Source organism: Miniopterus natalensis, chromosome 15 (genome assembly GCF_054644295.1).
Source record: "Miniopterus natalensis isolate mMinNat1 chromosome 15, mMinNat1.hap1, whole genome shotgun sequence".
NCBI lineage: Eukaryota > Metazoa > Chordata > Mammalia > Chiroptera > Miniopteridae > Miniopterus > Miniopterus natalensis.
Window position 1 is genome coordinate 6,557,787 of NC_142095.1, and position 19,755 is coordinate 6,577,541.

The 19,755-nt window shown below is 44.1% G+C and overlaps 1 protein-coding gene and 1 long non-coding RNA gene across 6 annotated transcripts; one reads left to right on the forward strand and one right to left on the reverse strand.

Annotated features, from left to right (window-relative positions):
• Nucleotides 1-1,973: 1,973 nt before the first annotated feature.
• LOC107524287 (uncharacterized) lies at nt 1,974-5,934 on the reverse strand. 3 transcript variants are annotated; one of them, XR_001601955.2, is made up of 4 exons: nt 5,759-5,934; nt 3,173-3,312; nt 3,011-3,085; nt 1,974-2,057 (listed from the first exon to the last, which is right to left on the reverse strand). It is a non-coding gene; the product is annotated as an uncharacterized LOC107524287 (long non-coding RNA). The 3 variants fall into 3 exon arrangements; XR_001601956.2 differs by lacking the exon at nt 5,759-5,934 and adding an exon at nt 4,610-5,509; XR_001601957.2 differs by lacking the exon at nt 5,759-5,934 and having other exon boundaries at nt 3,173-3,596.
• Nucleotides 5,935-5,957: 23 nt separating this feature from the next.
• HIGD1A (HIG1 hypoxia inducible domain family member 1A) lies at nt 5,958-13,571 on the forward strand. Of its 3 annotated transcripts, none has more exons than XM_016196145.2 (4): nt 5,958-5,991; nt 10,919-11,033; nt 11,679-11,813; nt 12,619-13,571. In XM_016196145.2, exons 2-4 carry the CDS (start codon nt 10,937-10,939, stop codon nt 12,666-12,668), a joined length of 282 nt encoding a protein of 93 aa, XP_016051631.1. In that variant the 5' UTR covers nt 5,958-5,991; nt 10,919-10,936; the 3' UTR covers nt 12,669-13,571. The 3 variants fall into 3 exon arrangements, with proteins under 3 accessions (XP_016051631.1, XP_016051633.1, XP_016051632.1); XM_016196147.2 differs by lacking the exon at nt 5,958-5,991 and adding an exon at nt 6,504-7,191; XM_016196146.2 differs by lacking the exon at nt 5,958-5,991 and having other exon boundaries at nt 9,700-11,033.
• Nucleotides 13,572-19,755: the final 6,184 nt, after the last annotated feature.

Sequence of the window (19,755 nt, forward strand, 5' to 3'; positions counted from 1 at the left end):
GATGCTAATGGTGAGAATTGGAGGAGGGCACAGTGGACCTAGAGCCCAAAGAGGGCTGGAGGGAAGATGTGACCAAGCTCAGCTGTCATTTATATGGTAAAAGGTCCTATTCAGACCCCCAGAAAGCATTTCCAATTGAAAAGCCAAAGTTAAAAGCCAGGCATCTGTTTTTCCCCTTGCCCTGAGTTATCTTGACCCTTACGTATAGCCTGGGTTCTTCTCAAGCCTTCATCTTTAGCTCACCTGGAGGATTTTTTAAAAAGCTAAAAAGAAAGTCAGCCTGAGTTTAACTCCAGACACAAAGGTAGGAAGGGAAGGAGAAGAAAAGAACCTCCTTCCAGCTAGAGGGCGGGATCTTTCACTGCGTTGGAACGAGTTACCTGATGGGGAAAAGCCGCGGGGAAGGGCCTCGTGGGATCTTACTGTGTTCTGGGTGCGTGGATGCTGTCTTGCAGGCGGCTGGGCGCTTAGTGCAAACGTCCCAGGTCCATTACTGACTCGTCTTGTCACAGGAGTCTTTCAAAGCGGTGAGCGCCCTACCGGCTCCAAAGTGCTTGTCCTGTGCCCGCGCAGTGCGGGGTGCAACCCGCAGAGACAGAAGACCCCGTGTCGGGAGGAAAAGATGCCGGGAGGAAAGAGAACACAGTTAGGCCTGTCCTTCAAGCCAAGGTGGCCAGGACGGCTGGCTTACCGGCGATGAAACAATCCGGGCCATGGTACCGAATGTGTTACTGGAGACAATGAGACCTCAGTTCTTAAGGGAAGATTTCAATCAAGAGACAAAGTGCAGCAAAGTAAGTAAGAATTTATTGGCCACAGCAAAAACACTTAGGACAGTGAAACAAGCAAAGGGCATGGAAGGAGCAACAGGAGAGCCTAGGCAGGGCTGCTCTGGCTTACTGGGAAGTGAGAGAAAAGGGGGCCTTGGAGACAGGTTCAGGGGTGAGCCCGGGATGAGCTGCCGCTGTGCATTGCTCCCCTGGCTGCAAGTCTCGTGGGGTCCCTTGGAAGAAAGGGAAGGGAAGGGAATGGAATGTCATGGGCGTGCCTCCCTGGGGGAGAGCTTGCACTGGGTCCTTCATCCTGAGTGTATTTCTCTCTCTTGCTGGTGGAAATCTTCGGGGAGGTCTCAGGGGAGGGTCTCAGCAGAATATTCATCAGCTTTCCAGATGTGCTTTTTCAGGGTCGTGGTCTCCACTGACAGGTCAGCACCAAGGCAGGGTCATTAGTCAATGCAGCTGGTCCTAAGGCAGCCACAGCTTCATTTGTCTGGTTTTGATGCTTTTCTGGGCCTGGAGCTGAAATACAACTGACCAGATGTTATCTTTAGGGAGGAATGCTCAGGGGGTGTAAGCCACATGGCCAGAGATATGAAAGATTAGGAGGTCCAAACCACATGACCATCGATATGCTAGGGGAGAAAAGTTTACCTTCAGGACAAGGTTCTTGTTTTTCCAGTTTTGCCCCTTGCTAGGTTTTTGCCCTGGTGAGTTTCTGTACCTGGCCCATTGTCCTTGCTCTGCTCATGTCTGTCCAACTGCCTATAACATTTATATCTATATCTATCTATAAATATCGACAATATCTATCTATAAATATCAATAGATACATATATAAAAGTGCATGTGTTGGTGGACATACATAGATAAATATATGCACACACACACATATATATATATATTTCAATCAAGTTGCGATTGATAATTCCTGACAGGAGAAATGGGAGGTAAGAGAGGACAGGCACAGGCAGGGGAAAGAAAGCCCAGAGAGGCAATAAAGTGTTCCAGAAAAAGCATGAGCTAAACAGAACTGATTCAAATCCTGCCTCTGCCTCTATGGAAACTCAACCCAAGCAAGTTACTTAACCACGCTGAACCTGTTCCTTTGTGTGTAAAACAGGGATTATAATATTTACCTGACAGAGCTCTTCTAATGATCAGTGACCCTTTAGCATTTCAAGTGTGCAGCAGTGTGCAGGCACTGGGCGTGCGCTGGTGTTGTACAGCAGGCTGGCTGGGTAGCTGCATGTGGTTCTGCTTGCTTCTGGTATAAGAGACCTGCAGGTAAAGGAGAGGCACGGACCACTCACTCACTACAGCCCATGGATCACAAGGACCCTAGATCCTAGCTAAGTGTATGAGCAAATGAACAACAAGTGGCCTTTTTAAACTATTGGTGAACTGCCCTTAAGCAACAGCCCATCCAGTTTCCAGAGAATTCACAATCCAGACAGCACCCTTAACACCTGGCCATCTCGCTGCCAGTGATTTCTCTCTGATCAGCTGCACTGTGCTAGGCAACAGGCTCAGGTTACTAGCTCACCTTTTTAGTGGTTACTTTCACACTCATCCTTGAAAACCTTTTCTGGCCCTTACTTATAGAGCAAAGTAGCAGGGCTTTTGATGACTAGCACTCTGCTGATTCACTGAGTGAACTTGGGTCAGGCAGATAATCTTTCTTTTCCAGTTTTCCCTGAACAGGGCAGGCAGGTTCCTGTCTCTAAGCAAAAGCATCAGCACAGGGAGAGTCATTCAGGGTCACCAATTGGAGTGAAGTGTCTCTTTGAATAATCCATTTTCCTCCCAGAGCTCTAAAAGCAATTTTTTCATCCATTATTTTGTCCTTACTGTGACTGGATCTGATTTTAGATGTCAGCTACATTTATGAGCCCTCAATTCATTAAGTCATCAAGATAAACAGATGGGGCCTTGCGCTCAGTGTGAGGGCTAAATGATTTGGAGAGCCCGGAGATCAGTCAATAAAAACCTATTTGCAGTGCCATTGAGTGTGGCAGTGCCTCCCGGGAGAGGCACCTCATTCTTAGTGAATTAGCAGACTGTAAAATAGCCCTAAATCATTGTTGGGAGAGAGAGAAGCAATCAGTATCCCAGGCAGTGGAGGAGAAGAAAGCAGGGTTCTTTTCAGAAGTGTGTAAACGGTGGGTGATCAAGAGAATTAAGAAGGCACAGGAGCCCAGAGGCAGCTGTAGTCACTGAACTCAGGCACTCACCTCTGCAAAGAGACAGCCTGAGCCATTCAACCAGTATTTACCGGAGGCCTTCTATGTGCAGAACACCACCAGGCACTGTGGGCGAAAATGTAACAAGACGTTTTGCCGCCCGGGGGCTTGTAAGCCAATGTTCATGCATAACCACAGTACTCAGCATCTTACCGAGTGTCAGGAACCAGCCAGGGAGTCCAGGGAGTAAATCAGATTTATCCTTCCTGGTGGAAAGAACTGTTCCCCTGTGGTGCACAGGAAGCTTTTGCTTCCAGTAATCAATTCTGTTTCTGTGTAATGCAGTCCCGTATCTGTACAAATACACATCATAAAAATAAGTCAATCATTTTAGTCCTATAGATTATATAAGTTTTAAAATTTCTAATTTTAAAAATCAGGATATAAATCACATAAGGCTGAATATTAAAAAGATCAAATTCTGCCCACTTATTCTCTATGGAGATATATTTAATAACAAAATATATGGGATATAAAAGTATATATGAATTTTTAAGAAGACATGGTTGGTTTTTTTGTTTTGTTTTTTGTAAATATTTCTTTTTATTGATTGCAGACAGAGGAAGGGAGAGAGATAGAAACATCAATGATGAGAGAGTCATTGATCGGTTGCCTCTTGCACGCCCCCCACTGGGGATTGAACCCACATCCCCAGCATGTGCCCTGACTGGGAATCGAACCTTGATCTCCTGGATCCTAGGTCAATGCTCAACCGCTGAGCCACACCAGCTGGGCATGGCTGTTTTGTTAATCCCAAAACTAAATGCCTTCAAAACAAGGCAAAGAGGCAGGAAGGTTTCAGCTATGTTAGGGGAGTTCTGTGCCCACCACCCCGTGTGCTCATCTCCCCTACTCGCCCCCCCCCAAATAACTAAGAGGAAGAACAAAAAGGAATTTTGAGGAGCTGCAATAAATCCAAGATCCATTTTTCAGTGACAACCTCACAGCTTTCTGTTTGAAAACAGTCAGTGAAAACAGTCTTGTGTCAAGCCTAAAACATTACAAATGTATTTCCTTATTTGATCTGTTTAAGTGCTTTCCTGTGTAAAATGCACTTACACAGGAAAGTGATCCTCTCAACATCTCATACAGGAATTGGACAATCATGGCCAGATTGGTCAGAGCACAGTGCTATGAGAATGAAGTACAATGAGAGTGAAGCCTCATCTCTGCCACTGATCTTCCCCTAGATCGTCATGGGGTGGGGGTGGGAGGGGTGGGGGGCATCATCATTCAGTTCTCTGCTCAGTTGTCATTGAGCCAAATCGGCCAGGGCTTTGCTGTCTTTTATCTATCTATCTATCTATCTATCTATCTATCTATCTATCTATCTATCTATCTATCTATCTATCTATCATCTATATCTATCTATCTATCTATCTATCATCTATCTATCTATCTATCTATCTATCTATCTATCTATCTATCTATCTATCTATCTATCTATATCTATCATCTATCATCATCTTTATTGTTGAAAGTATTACCAATGTCCTCTTTTTCCCTCAAGTGATCCCCTCCACCCTGCACCCCTCTCCCCAGGCCTTCACCACACTATTGTGTCTATGGGTTATGCATATAAATTCTTACCTTAATCTCTCCCCACCCACTCCCCCACCCCCGCCTTCCCTCTGAGATCCCTCAGTCTGTTCCATGCTTCTGTGTCTCTGGATCTATTTTGTTCATCGGTTTATGTTGTTCATCAGATTCCACGAGTCAGTTCATGTGACGCTTGTCTTTCTCTGCCTGGTTTATTTCACTTAGCATCACACTCTCCAGGTCCCACCATGCTGTCTCACAGGGCACGGGATCCTTCTTTTTCATAGCCGCCTGGTATTCCACGGTGTAACCATCCATGATGTTTGATACCGTTTCAGTCTTCTTGAACTTGTAGAGACGTGGCTGGTGTCCTAACATGTGGCCTGTCTCTGAGGATGTCCCATGTGCACTTGAGGAGAAAGCCTATTCTGCAGCTTTGGGGTGAAATGTTCTGTAAACGTTTATTAAATCCATCTGATCCAATGTGTCATTTAGAATCACTGTTTCCTTGTTGATTTTTAAAAATTGTTGTCTTATTTAAATTACACAGTGCAACCCTATAAGGTACTTATCAATATTCCCATTTTGTTGATTAAAAAGTTGAGGTTCCAAGAGGCACTTCGTTCCTAACCGTGGGACCGCGCACTGGGCAATCTGCCGGGCTTTGTGGCTATACCGACATAGTCCCCACCGGACAGTCATTGATACTTTGCATCTACTCGCCCAACGGCTGCTGGTTCTCTCTCCACGAACAAATTAGGGCCTCCGTCCCTGGAAGGTCACTGTCACCCGGGCGGCCTCTGGCACTTCTCTCCTCGGAGAAACCTCCCCCGATCGGGGTGAGGTCACAGCTCCAGGGACCCGGGGCAGGCGATTAATGGCCCACCAGAGTGTAAGCTCCACAAAGGGCAGCGCGCCTTCGGGACGGACGGCGGCCAGGGCGTGGGGGGGATCGCGCGCCCCGCCGCCAGCCGCCCGCCGCCCGCGGCCCTGAGGGCAGGACCGTGCTCCCACTTCACCCGCAGGCTCCCAGGGCCTGGCTGCGGCCGAGAAGCCGAATCCCCGGCCCGGAGCGCGCCGCGTCTGCACGGCGTCTGCACGGCTCGCGCCGCTGCCCGAGCGAAAACGGCGGAAGCCCCGCGGGCCCGGGCCGGCGGCCCTCGAGCGCCAGCGCGCAAACCGTACCCGCCGAGCGCTCACCTCTGACGAGGTCCCCGCGGGAGAGCTCGGACTCCGAGCCGGCGCGGAGCCCCAGCCAATCGGAGGCCCGCTCCTGGCCGTCCCACCTAACGCGCATACGCACGCGCCTGGCAGGCACCGGCCTTCTGATTGGCTGGATCCGGCTGTGGGCGGGACGCGGAGAAGCCAACCCGACGGCGCGCAGCGGAGGGGTCCAGAAGCAGGTTGGAGTTTGGAAGGTCCTGTTGATTCCGGTGAGACCAGAGTGACGGGGTATTGGGAGCGGGGGACGCCCCACTTGGCGGGAGGGAGTGGGGTCACGCCTATCTGGGCCGAGAGCATCTTGGCAAGATTGGGGGCCACGAGGCTGGGAGTGGGGCGAGGCCTGGGGCGGTCGGGGCGAGGTATAGTTGGCGGGGTTCCGGCCGGGCCGCGTGGCTCAGGGAGGTTGAGGGGGTCCAGAGACAAGGCCTGGCGCCGTGTCGGGTGAGGGGGACGGAGCCAGCGCGGAGGTGGGGCAGTCGCCTTGCAGCGAGTCGTGGCTGACGGGCGGCTCACGTACGGGACAGTAATGAATGACCCGGGAGGGGCTGGGGCCCGAGCGCACCCGGCGCGCGGAGCCTCGAGAGCGGCGGGGCCCAGCTGTGGGTGAGGAGGGAGGAGGCCGAGCGCCCGGGCCAAGGAGTCCTGACAAGGTCACAGGGAGAGGGCAGGGAGGTGGAAAGGTTGAGGGGAGGCCGTAAAACCACACGACCTTCCGGTCGCCGCCGCCTCTTCCCCCGACCCCGCGTCCCTCCCCCCCGCGGCGACCCCTGCCTTAGGAAGGGGACTGGGCGTCAGGCCGGGTGTCAAGCTTCTGTGACGGAATTTACACCTCTTCCGGTTAGAGATTACAAAACGTAGTCTGGGTGGAGAAGCGGGAGCGGCCGAAACGGTTCGGCGGCGTCGCTCGCCCTTCTCTCCGCATCACCGGTGCGGGGAGCAGCCCCGTCCCCGCTCCGGGTGGGACTCCCCACCAGAGGCCCCCTCGAGCGGGACCGGCGTGGGTGAGAAGGGGCGACGGACCGAAGTACCAGGCGGCCCCAGCGCCGAGAACCTCGTCGAGTCCTGTGCACCGGGGCTTCTCGTAACTTCCGTGTGCGCCGGAGCCACTTGAAGGGGGGGCTTCCGCGAATGCAAACTCCTCGGGCCCTGCCCCAGACCCTCTGAGTCAGAATCTTCAGGGTGGGGCCTCGGCAGCCATTTTTAAACAAGCCAGCAGGTGACCGACGGAAAATCAAAATTCGAGATCGTTGTTGTTGGATGGGGTAGTTCCTGAGACGGAAATGACAGGCTGTGAAGATCCTTCGGCCTGTTGCATCCATCACCTGGTGCTGGGCAGCTCATCTAACTTCCGCCTCTTCTAGGTTCCTGTGCGTTTGGAGAGGTCTTCAGTAGTAGCATCTTAACTCAGGGTACAGAGTAATTCGTGTCTTTTTAGAACTGGCTTTGACTGTCTGGTCCCTGGTGCCTCTTTTTTGCACCTGTTCAGCTTGCTGTCAGAAATCTGGGTCCGTTGCTGTATGTGGATGAGGAAATGATAATAGAGGAAAATCTAGAAATGGTGCTAGTGGGGAAAAAAAAAACTTTTCAAATCACAGTTGAAATTGTTAGGTGAGAAGGTTCCGTTTAATTTTAAGCAGGGTTCACAGATTTTTTACAATTAAGGGAAGAGATACGGGCTTCTGCTAAGGAATGGATTTTAATATTTTTCAGATTAAAAATATACCAGCATCATAAGATCCATGGTTTGGCAATATATTGTCAATCAAAAGAACCCTGGACTGTGTGTCAGGAGAACTTGGTTCTATTCCTATCCTGCCAGAAATGTATTCCTGCTGTTGGCCAATTCATATAAGCCTTCCTAACCCCTTTCCCATCTGTAAAATAAGGCTGTTGGCATGAATTAATCATGAGTTGTTTTTCTCAAATTAAATGATTTATAGTCACTGACCCTGGTACTTTAAAAGTTAACCATTTTCAGTTTAGGTGTCTGTAAATCATGAATAGTTGGAAAACTTCTAGGTGGTAATTAAAATTATCAAAATATTATATTCAGGGAGTGTTATAAATATAACAGAATTTATAAGATGGTATAAAATATAATTTAAGTTGGATTTTTAATATTTCTCTATTAATATTATCCGGAAATTCACACAAAGTGTTCTGGATCAGACAGATTACCTAGTCACTTAAAGCAAGTAATGACCACATGGTCTCCTGACATTTTGGTTCTTATACCAGATCAAGTATCTTTCCCATACAAACTTCAGAGTCTGTATCATAGGTGAGTGTTAGGTCAATGCCAAGAGGAACCAGGCCGAAAAGCATTGTGAGAGGTTTTAGAAAATGTTATTGAAGCATCCTCTCACAGTGGGCTGAGACCAACAGTATGGTGTCAGCCCGGAAAGTGGAGTTAAACTTTCTTTTATAGGGACTTAAGATAGGGTACAATGGGGGGCGAGTGTTGCATCTGCCGGCTGTGAAGAATCATCCGAATAGCAGGATGTCTTGGAGGATAACAGGATGTTTTGCGAGTGCAGGCTTGGTCAGGCAGAATGGTCAGGTCCTATCTTTGCTTGCAGATAGGCTTGCTTGTGTCAATGGCTCCAAACTATGGAGAAAAACATGCTTGGATGGAAGATGTTAAATAAAGCTTATTGAGTAAAACAGGCCATAGGTAAACCATCCTAACAGTGAGGAGTGGAAATAGTGGATTTTCTTCTTTTATATACAGGACAGAGGCAGCCAGCCCCTCCCTCCTGAAAGGATGAGGGTAACTTTTGCTCCATTGCCTCTTGGATGGACAATTATAGTGATCCAGATGTGAGAGTGTAGAGCAAAACTACCTACTTTCTTGCTTTTAAAGACAGTTCCCAAATGACTTCTTAGGAATAATTAAGGCAAAGGAAGAAAACATGCTTTTATATCTGCAAAAGAAGGTGCTAGATTTTAAAAGCGGATTGTGGTATGTAATAGTTTTGTCTCTTGTGGTTGCGAGAAACCAAGACCTACTGAGGTTATCATTTCTTCTTTTATAGATAAAATAGAAAAATTAAAAAAAAAAAGCACTTGGGATATACGGTTCATCATTCTTCTTACCAACTGATTAAACTCTACAAATATGTGTAATTGTTATTTTTTCACTAAATATTCCTAAATAAGTTACCTGAGAATATTAATTGTTGAAAAATATTACTTTTAAATGTATTCAACATTTTGTGGTGTACTTACTACCACATGCAAAGTACTGTGCTAGCCAATGGAGATAAATACAGGCAGGGCAGGCATAGCCTTCTGGCTTCAAGGATTCTAGCAAGAGAAACAGTTAAATAGGCATTTGTAAGAAAGAGTTATGATGGAGAAGACATAGAGTTCTATGGGACTGGATAATCAAAGCACTTTGCCCAGACCTACTCTAGCTAAAAGACATCACACTCTAAATTCAGTTCTCATTGTCTCTCTGTTTTACCCTATTGGCAAGTAATCACACTTTGTCATGCCTCGTTTTTTAAAAATCTAATTTTTGGACCACTAATTATTTCGGTGTTTATATATTATCTCTTCAGATAATACAGTGAATATACTGAACCTTGAGCTTGTTGAATGTTGTATGTAGTAATAAAAAGCTCAGTAGGGGTTTATTCAGCTAGCAGGTAATGGAGACCAAAAAGGAGAGAAAGTCTAGTTCTAATCTGAGTTTCTTTTATTTAGCTCTGTGATATTGCAAACTCCTCTGGGTTAACATCGTCTTCTCTGTCAGATGACAGAATCGACTCTTCCCAGTGGAGATGGGGGCTTGAAGGGATGGTTTCACTTTTCAAGCTAAGTAGTAAGCCTCACCTCTAGAGTTGGGTTTTCTGTGAGGGCCTCAGCCACTAACAACCCTTAGATAGCAAAGTGCTAAAGGAGAGCTATTGTTATTGAAGGGAGTATGACGCACATGAAACGCCCAGAAGTGAAGGTAAGATCTTACATGGGTAGTGGGATGGGCAGTTGACTTTTGACTTTAATCAGAGACTTGTGCACTTACATACTACGTTTGACTCCCTTATTTTATTTATGGGTAAAGTTTATAGGCAGTTCAAATTGGCTAGGTGAAGAAGGAAGTATGTACATAGTTACTGTGACTAAGGTGAAACTGAATTTGCTATTACTTCATTGTGATGAAACGCCTGTTAGCTTCCTATGTAAAGGAGGGGGGTTGAAATGGGAGCATGGAGCCTTTAGTTCCTGTGATCATCTTTTTTCCCCCCTGCCCCTTATTCAGATAATGATCAGGCTAGTCTCTTGCCTTTTTATATATTATTTAAAAGAATAATAATATAAAAGAAAGACTTTTAAGAGGCAAGTCCAGGGAATATAAGGTATGTAAAGGAAGACAGAGCTAAAAAGCTTGGGAGATATTCCTTTATTAAGACCCTGAGAGTGGTTTGATTTTATGCTGTAGTATTATTAAAAATTATAATCCTAAATCATAAAAAAAACCTAAAAGTCTGTATTAGTTCAATTGAACATAAGTTATGTTTAAAAGGAGACATTCCTAGCAATAGTATTTAAAACAAAAGCTTTTTCCTTAAAATATGTAAATAATGAGCCAAGTAGAAATTTTGGCTATTCAGAATAGCTGTAATCCATGCAGAGAGCATCAAATAGAGATTAGTGTAATGGGCTGGAAACTAGTCAGAGGAGAGAACTGAAGCCAGGTAGCACGTTGGAGTAAATAAGTCAGTTGCAATTGAAAGCAATAAAGACTACACTCAACTACACTTAAAAGTGCTTAGTAGGCTTTTCAACATGATATTGAAGAGGCAATAAGGAGTATTGGTTTGGTTTGAATAATTAAAGTTGTCAAGTTGAAGTTGATTAAGGATGAAGAAAAAATAAAATTTTAAAAAGATGAAGATAGAAAATTAATAGCCGCTATTTTAATTAACAAAAATAATTTTAAAATTCACTGTTACTAACAGTGTCATGCTAAAAAGGAACTGGTTGTATGGAGAAACTTAAAAAAATATTTTTTAGAGTTGGTGGATAGTATATACCAGGTTTTTATGGAAACTAGGATTATTTTAAGTACATCCAGTCACTCGGTGTTCTAGTTGTGTTTAATTGCAGAACCTCATGGGAATTCTCTTTCAGGAAAATTCTTCAATCGCCATGTCAACCGACACAGATGTTTCTCTTTCTTCATATGATGAAGGTCAGGGATCTAAACTTGTCCGAAAAGCTAAAGAGGCACCATTTGTCCCTATTGGTAAGTTTGACTTGGACATTCTAATAATCAATCTGTTGTATGCTGTAACCCAATCAACATGTGATCAGCTCGTTCATCAAGCACATCCATAAGCATTATTTTCAAATATTTTTTTCACATGTGGTTGAAATATGCTGATATTAGCATGATATAATTCTCATTATAAAAATTCTGTGTGCATTTAGACTTCTTGTTTTATTGACTCTTATTTCAGTGAATGTGTTGGGGGACCGTACCCCAAGATCACCCTTAGTGTCAGTGATTTGCTAGAAGGACTTACGAGACTTTTTTAAAAAGCTGTTCTCACAGTTATGGTTTATTACAGTCTATATTATATTAATTGATTCCCTTCAGAGAGGGAAGTAGGACAGAAAGGAGGAGTTCCCCTGACTCTCTTAAAGAAATTGATCTATGGGCTTCACAAGCCCACATTTTGAAGATCTTAACTGAATCTTCTACTTTTTGCTACCATCTTTGGATTTTTGGGTCTGAGGGGGCTGGGAATTGAAAACACCATGTGTCTGTTAGCTAATGGTCTCATAAGCATTTTTATAAAAATAGTAGGAAGTACATTGATTAATGGTAAAATCACTTTGGTTCCCTGCCCCCGTGTGTCTGACATAATTGTGACTATTTGTTTCTCAGGAATGGCAGGTTTTGCAGCAATCGTTGCATTTGGATTATATAAATTGAAGAACAGGGGAAATACTAAAATGTCTATTCACCTGATCCACATGCGCGTGGCAGCCCAAGGCTTTGTTGTGGGAGCAATGACTCTTGGTAGGTTCCTATAGGAAATTACAAATTTGTGGTTCCCCATTAATGGATTTCTTTGTTAATGAACAAGGTACATACTTTTAGCTAACTTTTAGCAATTTTCAAGTATCATATTTATTTTCATGGAAAAATGAATTAATAAAAAATAGTTCAAGTAGTGACATAACTTTACTGTCTATAATACAGGGTTGGGCGAAAGTAGGTTTACAGTTGTTCATATGGAAAATAATACAACAATAATAATCCAAGAATAAACTCAGTTTTGCGTACTCACAACTGTAAACCTACTTTTGTCCCACCATATATATCTTACTAAGGTTTTAAAGGAAGAAAGAAAAGACAATCCTTTCCATCACTGAGTTTATAATTTCACTGAAGAATCCAGACATGCAAATAGGGTTGGAAGTAAGATTCCTTATCTGAGAGAAACATACGATTGCTATTTTATTGAGTTGAAGGTGGAAAAGATTTTTTAAATGTAGGTATCATATGTTTGTATTAGCTTTATGATTCATTGACTTTATCTGGTATTCTGTAACAAGAGCAATGCCTTTTAAAGTTGCCAGATAAATATTGAACAGCTTGAGCTAGTCATACAAGCCTCAAGCTCCTTGGAAAACTGTAAAAAGAATTTTAGAAACTTAAATTGCTTAAGAGGGCAAGAGTGTGAGCAACCCTGGGTCTTGTTCCCCTTGTAATGATTGCATGCTGGCAAAGGTGCTTCTTTTAGCTATTTCATGAACTGTTTTTAATTTCTTAATGTTGAAAAAAAAATTTTAATACTTAACCAGCATTCTTTTTTCTTTAGGTATGGGCTATTCCATGTATAAGGAATTCTGGGCAAAACCTAAACCCTAGAAGAAGAGATGCTGTCTTGGTCTTGTTGGTGGTGCTTGCTATAGTTAGACATCTCATATTGAGGTTATATGTTTATGCTGAAAATAAATTATTTGAGTGGGTCAGACAGTAACACGGTAATTTGAATATTGGCTTCCTTTCTTGCAGGCTTGATTTGGCAGGTGACTAAATTACTAGTGACTAGTTCACTAACGAGGTCATTCAAGGGAGTCATGTTAGTACGTAAGAAATATGTCACTTTTAAATGCACTTGATAGTGGTAAAATGTCCACCTTTTTAAACTCTTCTGGTGAAATTAGTTCTAAAGAAGACAGCATGCCATCCTGAAGTGCTCCCAGTTGCTGTAGAGTATCACATGCTTTCGATGTTAAGTAGGAATCCATTTGCCCCAGTCAATTTAACTTTTTCTGCCTGCCTGCAGACTGAACGAGTATACTTCAGTTTTTAGGGCCAGTTGGCTCTTAAAGAACCCTTTCAGATAACAGCTGCTAGAAGGTAGTATTTATTTTAGAATCACACTTGTAAACATAATTATGGATCCTAGTTTAGCTCTTTTGTAATTGCAGAATTATATTTTTGCTGCTGTTATATTAGAATAATTTTTAAATGTCACCTTGAAATAGAAATATGTATTTTAAGTGCTAATGCAAAGGTAATGAAAAACAGTTTTTAAATATGTGCAGTATGTTCCTTTTCTCTGTAAGAATCATAAATGTTAAACTAAACAAATTACCTGTAATGGAAGTGATTAATGATTTGAGAGCAAGCTCTGGTCAGACATTTGACACAAACTTTTGGGTACTGCAGAGGCTTTGTTGCACTTGCGAGATTCTAACCTGAATTTACATTCCATGGTGACAACATGGTAAATGTAGTGTTATTAAAGTAAGTGATCATATCAAATGTCTTGTCTTTATTTCAATTTGGAAAAATAAATCATTCCTCAAAATAGCATAAAAATTAATTTCCCAGAAACGAGGGAGACCGTTTTGTACCTTCGGTGAGAACCATTGTTAAAGAATATTTACCAAACCTAAATAATGGCCAATATTTGTTGAGCATTTACTGTGTGCTACACACCACTGTAAGCACTTTTCAGGTATAATGTAATTTAAGTTTCCTAACAACCCTGAGCCTTAGGAGCTGTGATCCTCATTTCACAGAGGAGGAGACTAGGCATGACCAGTTTAAGTAACTAACCCAAGGTCACGTAGCTAGAGAAGGTTGTAGGTTTGGGACTGGAACCTGTGTAGTCAAGTGGTAGATGCCAACCGGTGTTAGAGACTCGAAATGTTGGCCTTTGTGAAATGAATGCTGGAGTGGCAGATTAGACAGGAGGTTACAGCATGGTCTTGGCTCACCACTGAGTATAACCTGGACCAAATCAGGGTTTTCTTGACCTTCTCCTAGCTATGCAGTGAGAGATTGGCCTAGGTCATTTCTGTGGTCCTATTTATCTTAGAGATGAACCCATTATATGGGTCTATGAGAAAGTGATTTAAAATGTAAGCTATTACTTAGGAACGTTAATCAGCTTCCAGTAGGTGTTATAGGAGAGGCGTGTAGGCAATGCCAACAGCTGTTTTATGAAGGATAAGCCTTCTGTAGAAGAACAAATTTGGGAACAAGTTTCAGAAAATTGTCACTTTAATAGGTGAGTATACTATAGATTTTGTGAAAATAAATACTAACTTTAGAGAAATTGATTTAGACAAATGCCAGAGGATAGAGAGAAAAGCAAGAGTGAGGTGCCGAGGTGGCGGTAAGCGTGATCAGGTTGCTGGCCCGAAGAAGGGCGGATGGAGAGGCTGCCATCAGATTATGGAAGTTCATAAAAGTGGCTTACATGGATGTGGTGCTCCTTTTGATTGAGTCAGACTTGAGTTCATGGTTCAGCCACCTACTAGCCGAGTAGCCATGGTTTTCTCATCTGTAAAATGGGGACAGTATTAGTGGCCTGGGGTCGTTGGGAAGATTAAGTGCAATGGTGATTGTAAAGGGCTTGGCATAGCACCTGGCACATCAGTACTCGCAGTAAATCGCTGCTGTTACCCTAGTTAAGCTGGGGAATGCAACAGCACAGGAGCTACATGGGCCCTGCCCTCACAACATGCAGTCTAGCAGGGAAGGCTGGCTTAGTGCCTAACTCATGCAGGTGTTCAGTAAGTCTGTTGGATTAGTTAGATAAGTAGGTTTTGTTTTTTCACATTCAGGTCTTGCTCTCCCCAAAGAAGTTACCTATGTCTAGTTCACGAGAAACAGTGACATCTGATGATAGAGCTAGAACTTGACTCCACACTTCTATAAACCCCCAAGTACCCTCCCTCCTGTATCAGTCAGAATTTTGGTGTAAAGGATTGGACATGCAGGCCATGCCTCTTACCTCAATGAGGAAATACTCAGAGAGTTACAAAAATTTGGAATTTAGTATCAGTGCTTATGTTAATATACTGCCTGTGGCAACATACCTACTAGGCCAGAACAAAGCTGAATGAACCTAAGGTGTTTTCAAGTTCTCATGTGTCAAATAGTGGGACTGCCACTTATTTATATATTTGATCCTGTTTGAAAGCTCTTCAAATTGAATGAGGAAACTTGAGAAAGGAACCCGAACGGGCACAGCCCTGACCAGATTGCCACTTTCTCAGTGAACGATTTAGTCGATAGAAGTCATGGAGGAGCCAGCACTGCTCATGCTTCCCAGCTTTAGTCTTAAAGACAGCCCACTTCCCCCTTAGTCACTGAAGTGAGGCCAAAGAATTTGTTTCTAGCAAGACAAAGTTAGCCAGTTCTCTCCTAAATTCATTAGTGGTAATGGTTCTAGAGTGGAGGCCAGCGTCCATTTGCTCCCCTCGCAGGGATGTAGGAATAAGTCCTCTGGAGTATAATGAGCTGGTTATAACAGGTGTGAGGTCTTTTTCCTGTCCCCGGGTAACTCGGAAGTGTTACAGAGTGACTAAAATTTTGCAATGTGGGGTGGAAGTGATGTCATACCTTTCGACTCAAGCCCTGTTACCTAAACCCAGCTTGTCTACTGCCACGCTCGGTGTCTTCCCACTGGTGCTCCTCCCAGCTCACCCGTTTCTGTGGTGCCCTCCATCTCCCACTGTCCTGCTCTGGGCTCAGACTCCCGCACCTTTCCTTTCTCCTGTCATCTTTCACTGCGAAACCAGTCCCCAGGTCCTGCGGTTTTTTATAAGCATAGCCCCCCAACATTCAGGTTTGCCCTTTTCCTCTCCCTGTTGCCACTGTAAGCCTAGGCCCTTCACCTCCTGTTCCCCACCTTGGTCCAGCGGTGCCATTGGTGCCAGAGCCCCGTGCCCACCACTGCCCGACACCTTTGCTTCTGCTCTGCTCCTTTCCTGGACATCCCCCTTCAGTGAGCTCAGTGCACGCCTTAATTAAAGACAGCCCAAGTTCTACTTTTCGTAAAGCTTTTTAAAATTCTTCCAGGCCACAATGAACTTCACCTTTTTTCAGATTTTGCCATATTTGAGTTTAAAACAGTGTATATACCACTAGGTTAATCCTTTACTTATATACATAGCTTTGCTGCATATAAAATGCTTCAATGCTCTTTTCCATTAATTCCTCACAAAAACTCTGAAGTATGTATTATCCTGACTTTTTCAGTGAGGAAAGGTGTGATTTACTCAGGGCCGTACAAGTGGAAAGCGGCAGAGCTGGGGCACAAATCCAGAACTTGAGACCCTTGGTCACATGGAGAGACTGCGTGACGGAAGGGAAGACGGGTCCATAAAGTCATGCCTGTTCGCGAAATACCTGCGCTTCCTTTGCTCCATCTCCCTCCACCACACACACTCCCATCCAGGTCCCAAGTCCAATATTTTTTTCCAATACACTTTGGCTACTTTGTCCTCAGATTTATTTGTTTTACTTTTTTTTTTAAAGAGTTTTTTATTGATTTTTGGAGAGGGAGGGAGGGAGAGGGAGAGAGAAGAGAAACATCAATGTGAGAGCAGAACATGGATCAGCTGCCTCCTGCACACCCCCTACCGGGGGTCAAGCCCGCAACCTGGGCGCGTGCGCTGACTGGGAATCAAACCAGCCACCCCTCGGTCCACGGGACGCCGCCCAACCTACCGAGCTACACCGGCCAGGGCTGTCCGCAGATACTTTCATACGCGAAACTCCTCAACCAGCGTTTGTGTCGGCCTCTGTAAGAAGGAAGGTGAGATTCCCGTCTGCAGGTGCTCGTCTCGACTGGGGAGGAGGAGAATTGGGAAGTACCCGAGGCCTTGGGGCTCTGACCAACATGGGGAAACTGTTATCATGGAGACCAGCTCGCTTGCATCCGTGTGTTTTGAAAGGCAGTGATAGGAACCTCGAGTGAAACTGAGAAAATTTGGGGAAAATAAACTATATTACCAATGCATTGTGCTGAGGGCTTGGAGGAGAGCCAGGGTAGATCTCATCCATCAGAGAGGTCCCTTGGAACTAAAGACTTAGAATCTTGGCAGGACATTGAGTTTCCTAATAAAGCCAACATATGAGTGAGATCACCATATACACAAACACATCTTAGACAAAATAGCTCCGTGGATAGAGTAGGACTTGATTGTAGCCAAAATGGTATTAAGTGAGAGGCTGGTGGCCAACAAAAGCCCAAACCCTTGGTTAGTTGAAGAGGCAGAACTGACAGTGTGTATCCAGCACCTTCCAGCCAGAAGGAACTTGAACCTGGAAAAAGTGAACAATTTTTATCTACGCCGGAGCCCGGGCTGTGAAGAGGAATATTTCATAAGACTTAACCCTGGGGCAAAAATATCTCGAGGCTGTTTGTTCTGAATCCATACCCATAATACCTTTCTGATGACTCTTGGCTTCTTGGTGTCTGATTCTGGGAAGGGAGAGGCTCTGGATGACGGTCACCATCCCCTAAAGTAAACTGGTGGCTTAGTGTTTGGGTTAATATCATGACTGGCCCCAAGAGAGACTCCTGGTACAATGACCAAATTCGATTTTGGACCTGCAAGGCTGAGAGCCCTAAGTGCGGAGCTCTGAAATGGAGAGAGCCAAATGGAGCCTGGCTTTAAGCTGCAGCAAAGCTTGCTTCCATTTTGAGGCAAAATAGCTAGATCTATAATAAACCATGACAACCGAACAGCATTCCAGTTCACAAAGCACTTCCGCGACCTATTGGATGATAATGGTAATAAGGGTGCTATTGCTATTTTAAGAAGAGAGTTGAGGTTTATAACTTGACTGATGTCAGAGTTAAAGTCCAGTATTTGTACTTCTGATGGAGTTTATTTCCATGTTGCTTCTCATAGTAAGAGTAGGATCACCAACTGCTTATATTTATTGATTTGGGGTGGAGAGTATAATTTCAGTGAAGGGAAATCTATTTGGTGACCTTTAAAAAAATAAGCAAGCATGGATAAAGGTCCCACTAGAAAGTTGGAGCTACATTGACCTGTGGGAAGGACCTAATTTGGGAATTAGAAAAAAAGAGCAATTAGACCCACACTAATATGCTAAAGTAATATTAAAAAATATATTGTCAAATATACATAACAATTACCATTTAACTGCTTTTCAGTATACAACTTAGTGACACTAAGTCTACTTCCAACGCTATGCAACCATTACCACCATCTACCTCCAAAAGCCTTTGTCACCCCAAATAGAAACTTCATAACCTGTAGCAGTAACTCCTATTTCCCTTTCCCCTCACCCCTGGCAACTGCTCTTCTATTAATTTGCATGTTCTAGGTACCTAACAAGTGGAATAATACAGTATTTATCCTGTGTTTGGGATATTTCATTTAGCACAATGTTTTCCAGGTTCATCCACGCTGTAGCATGTATCGGAATGCTGTTCTTTTTTATGGCCAAGTAATATTTCATTGTATAGATGTACCACATTTTGTTTATCCATTCCTCTACCGATGGATACCTGGGTTGTTTCCACCTTTGGGCTACTGTGGATAATGCTGTTATGAACATTGGTATAAAAGTATTTGAGCCCGGCCGGGCGTGGCTCAGCGATTGAGCGTCGACATAGGATCCAGGCGATCAGGGTTCAATTCCCGGTCAGGGCACATGCCCAGGTTGCGGGTTCGATCAGTGACTCTCTCATCATTGATGTTTCTATCTCTCTCTCTCCCTCTCCTTTCCTCTCTCTGAAATCAATAAAGATATATTTAAAAAAAAAAAAAAAGTATTTGAGTCCCAGCTTTCATATTTTGGGCATATGCCCTGAGGTGAAATTGCTGGGTCATATGGTAATTCTGTTTAACAATTTGAGGAACTACCAAACTCGTGCAGAGCAGCTACACCGTTTTACATTCCCTCCAGTAATACATAAGGGTTCCCATTTTTCCACAACCTGGCCAACACTTGTTAGTTTCCTTGTGTGTTTTTTAATAATAACCATCCTAATGGGTATGGGGTGGCAGTTCATTGGGGTCTTGATTTGCATTTCCTTAGTGGCTAGTGACGTCGAGCATCTTTTCATGTGCTCATTGGCCATTTGTGTATCTTCTTTGGAGGAATGTTTATTCAAGTCCTTTGCCTGTTTTCCAATTGAGTTTTTTGTTATTGTTGAGTTTGCTCAACTGATTTTTGACAGAGGTGCAAAAGCAATTCCATGGGGGGAGGATACCTTTCAAAAGATGGTGCTGGATATCCATAGGCAAAAAAGCAAAACAAAAATAAAACAAATCTCTCAACCTAAATCTCACATCTTATACAAAAATCGCATCAAAATACACCATGAACATAAAACTCTTGACACTTGTAGAAAGTCTTTGGGATCCCAGGGTAGGCAAGGAGTTCTTACACTTGACACTTGGAGGGTGGGGCTGGCAAGAGGGAAGTGGGTGCGGCTATAAAAGCCCAGCAGCAGGGAATCCTTGTGGCTTAAGTGTTCAGAGTCTTCGCTTTGGTGATCCAACCTACACATGTGAGAAAATTGTATAAAATTAAACACCCACACAGGACAAGTCAAACGGGGAATCTGAATAAGATGGGTGGACTGGGTCACTGTCAACATCCCGGTTGGGATACTGTGCCAGAGCTCTGCAAAACGTGGCCCGGTGCCGCACCTTCGCGCGTGTCTGTG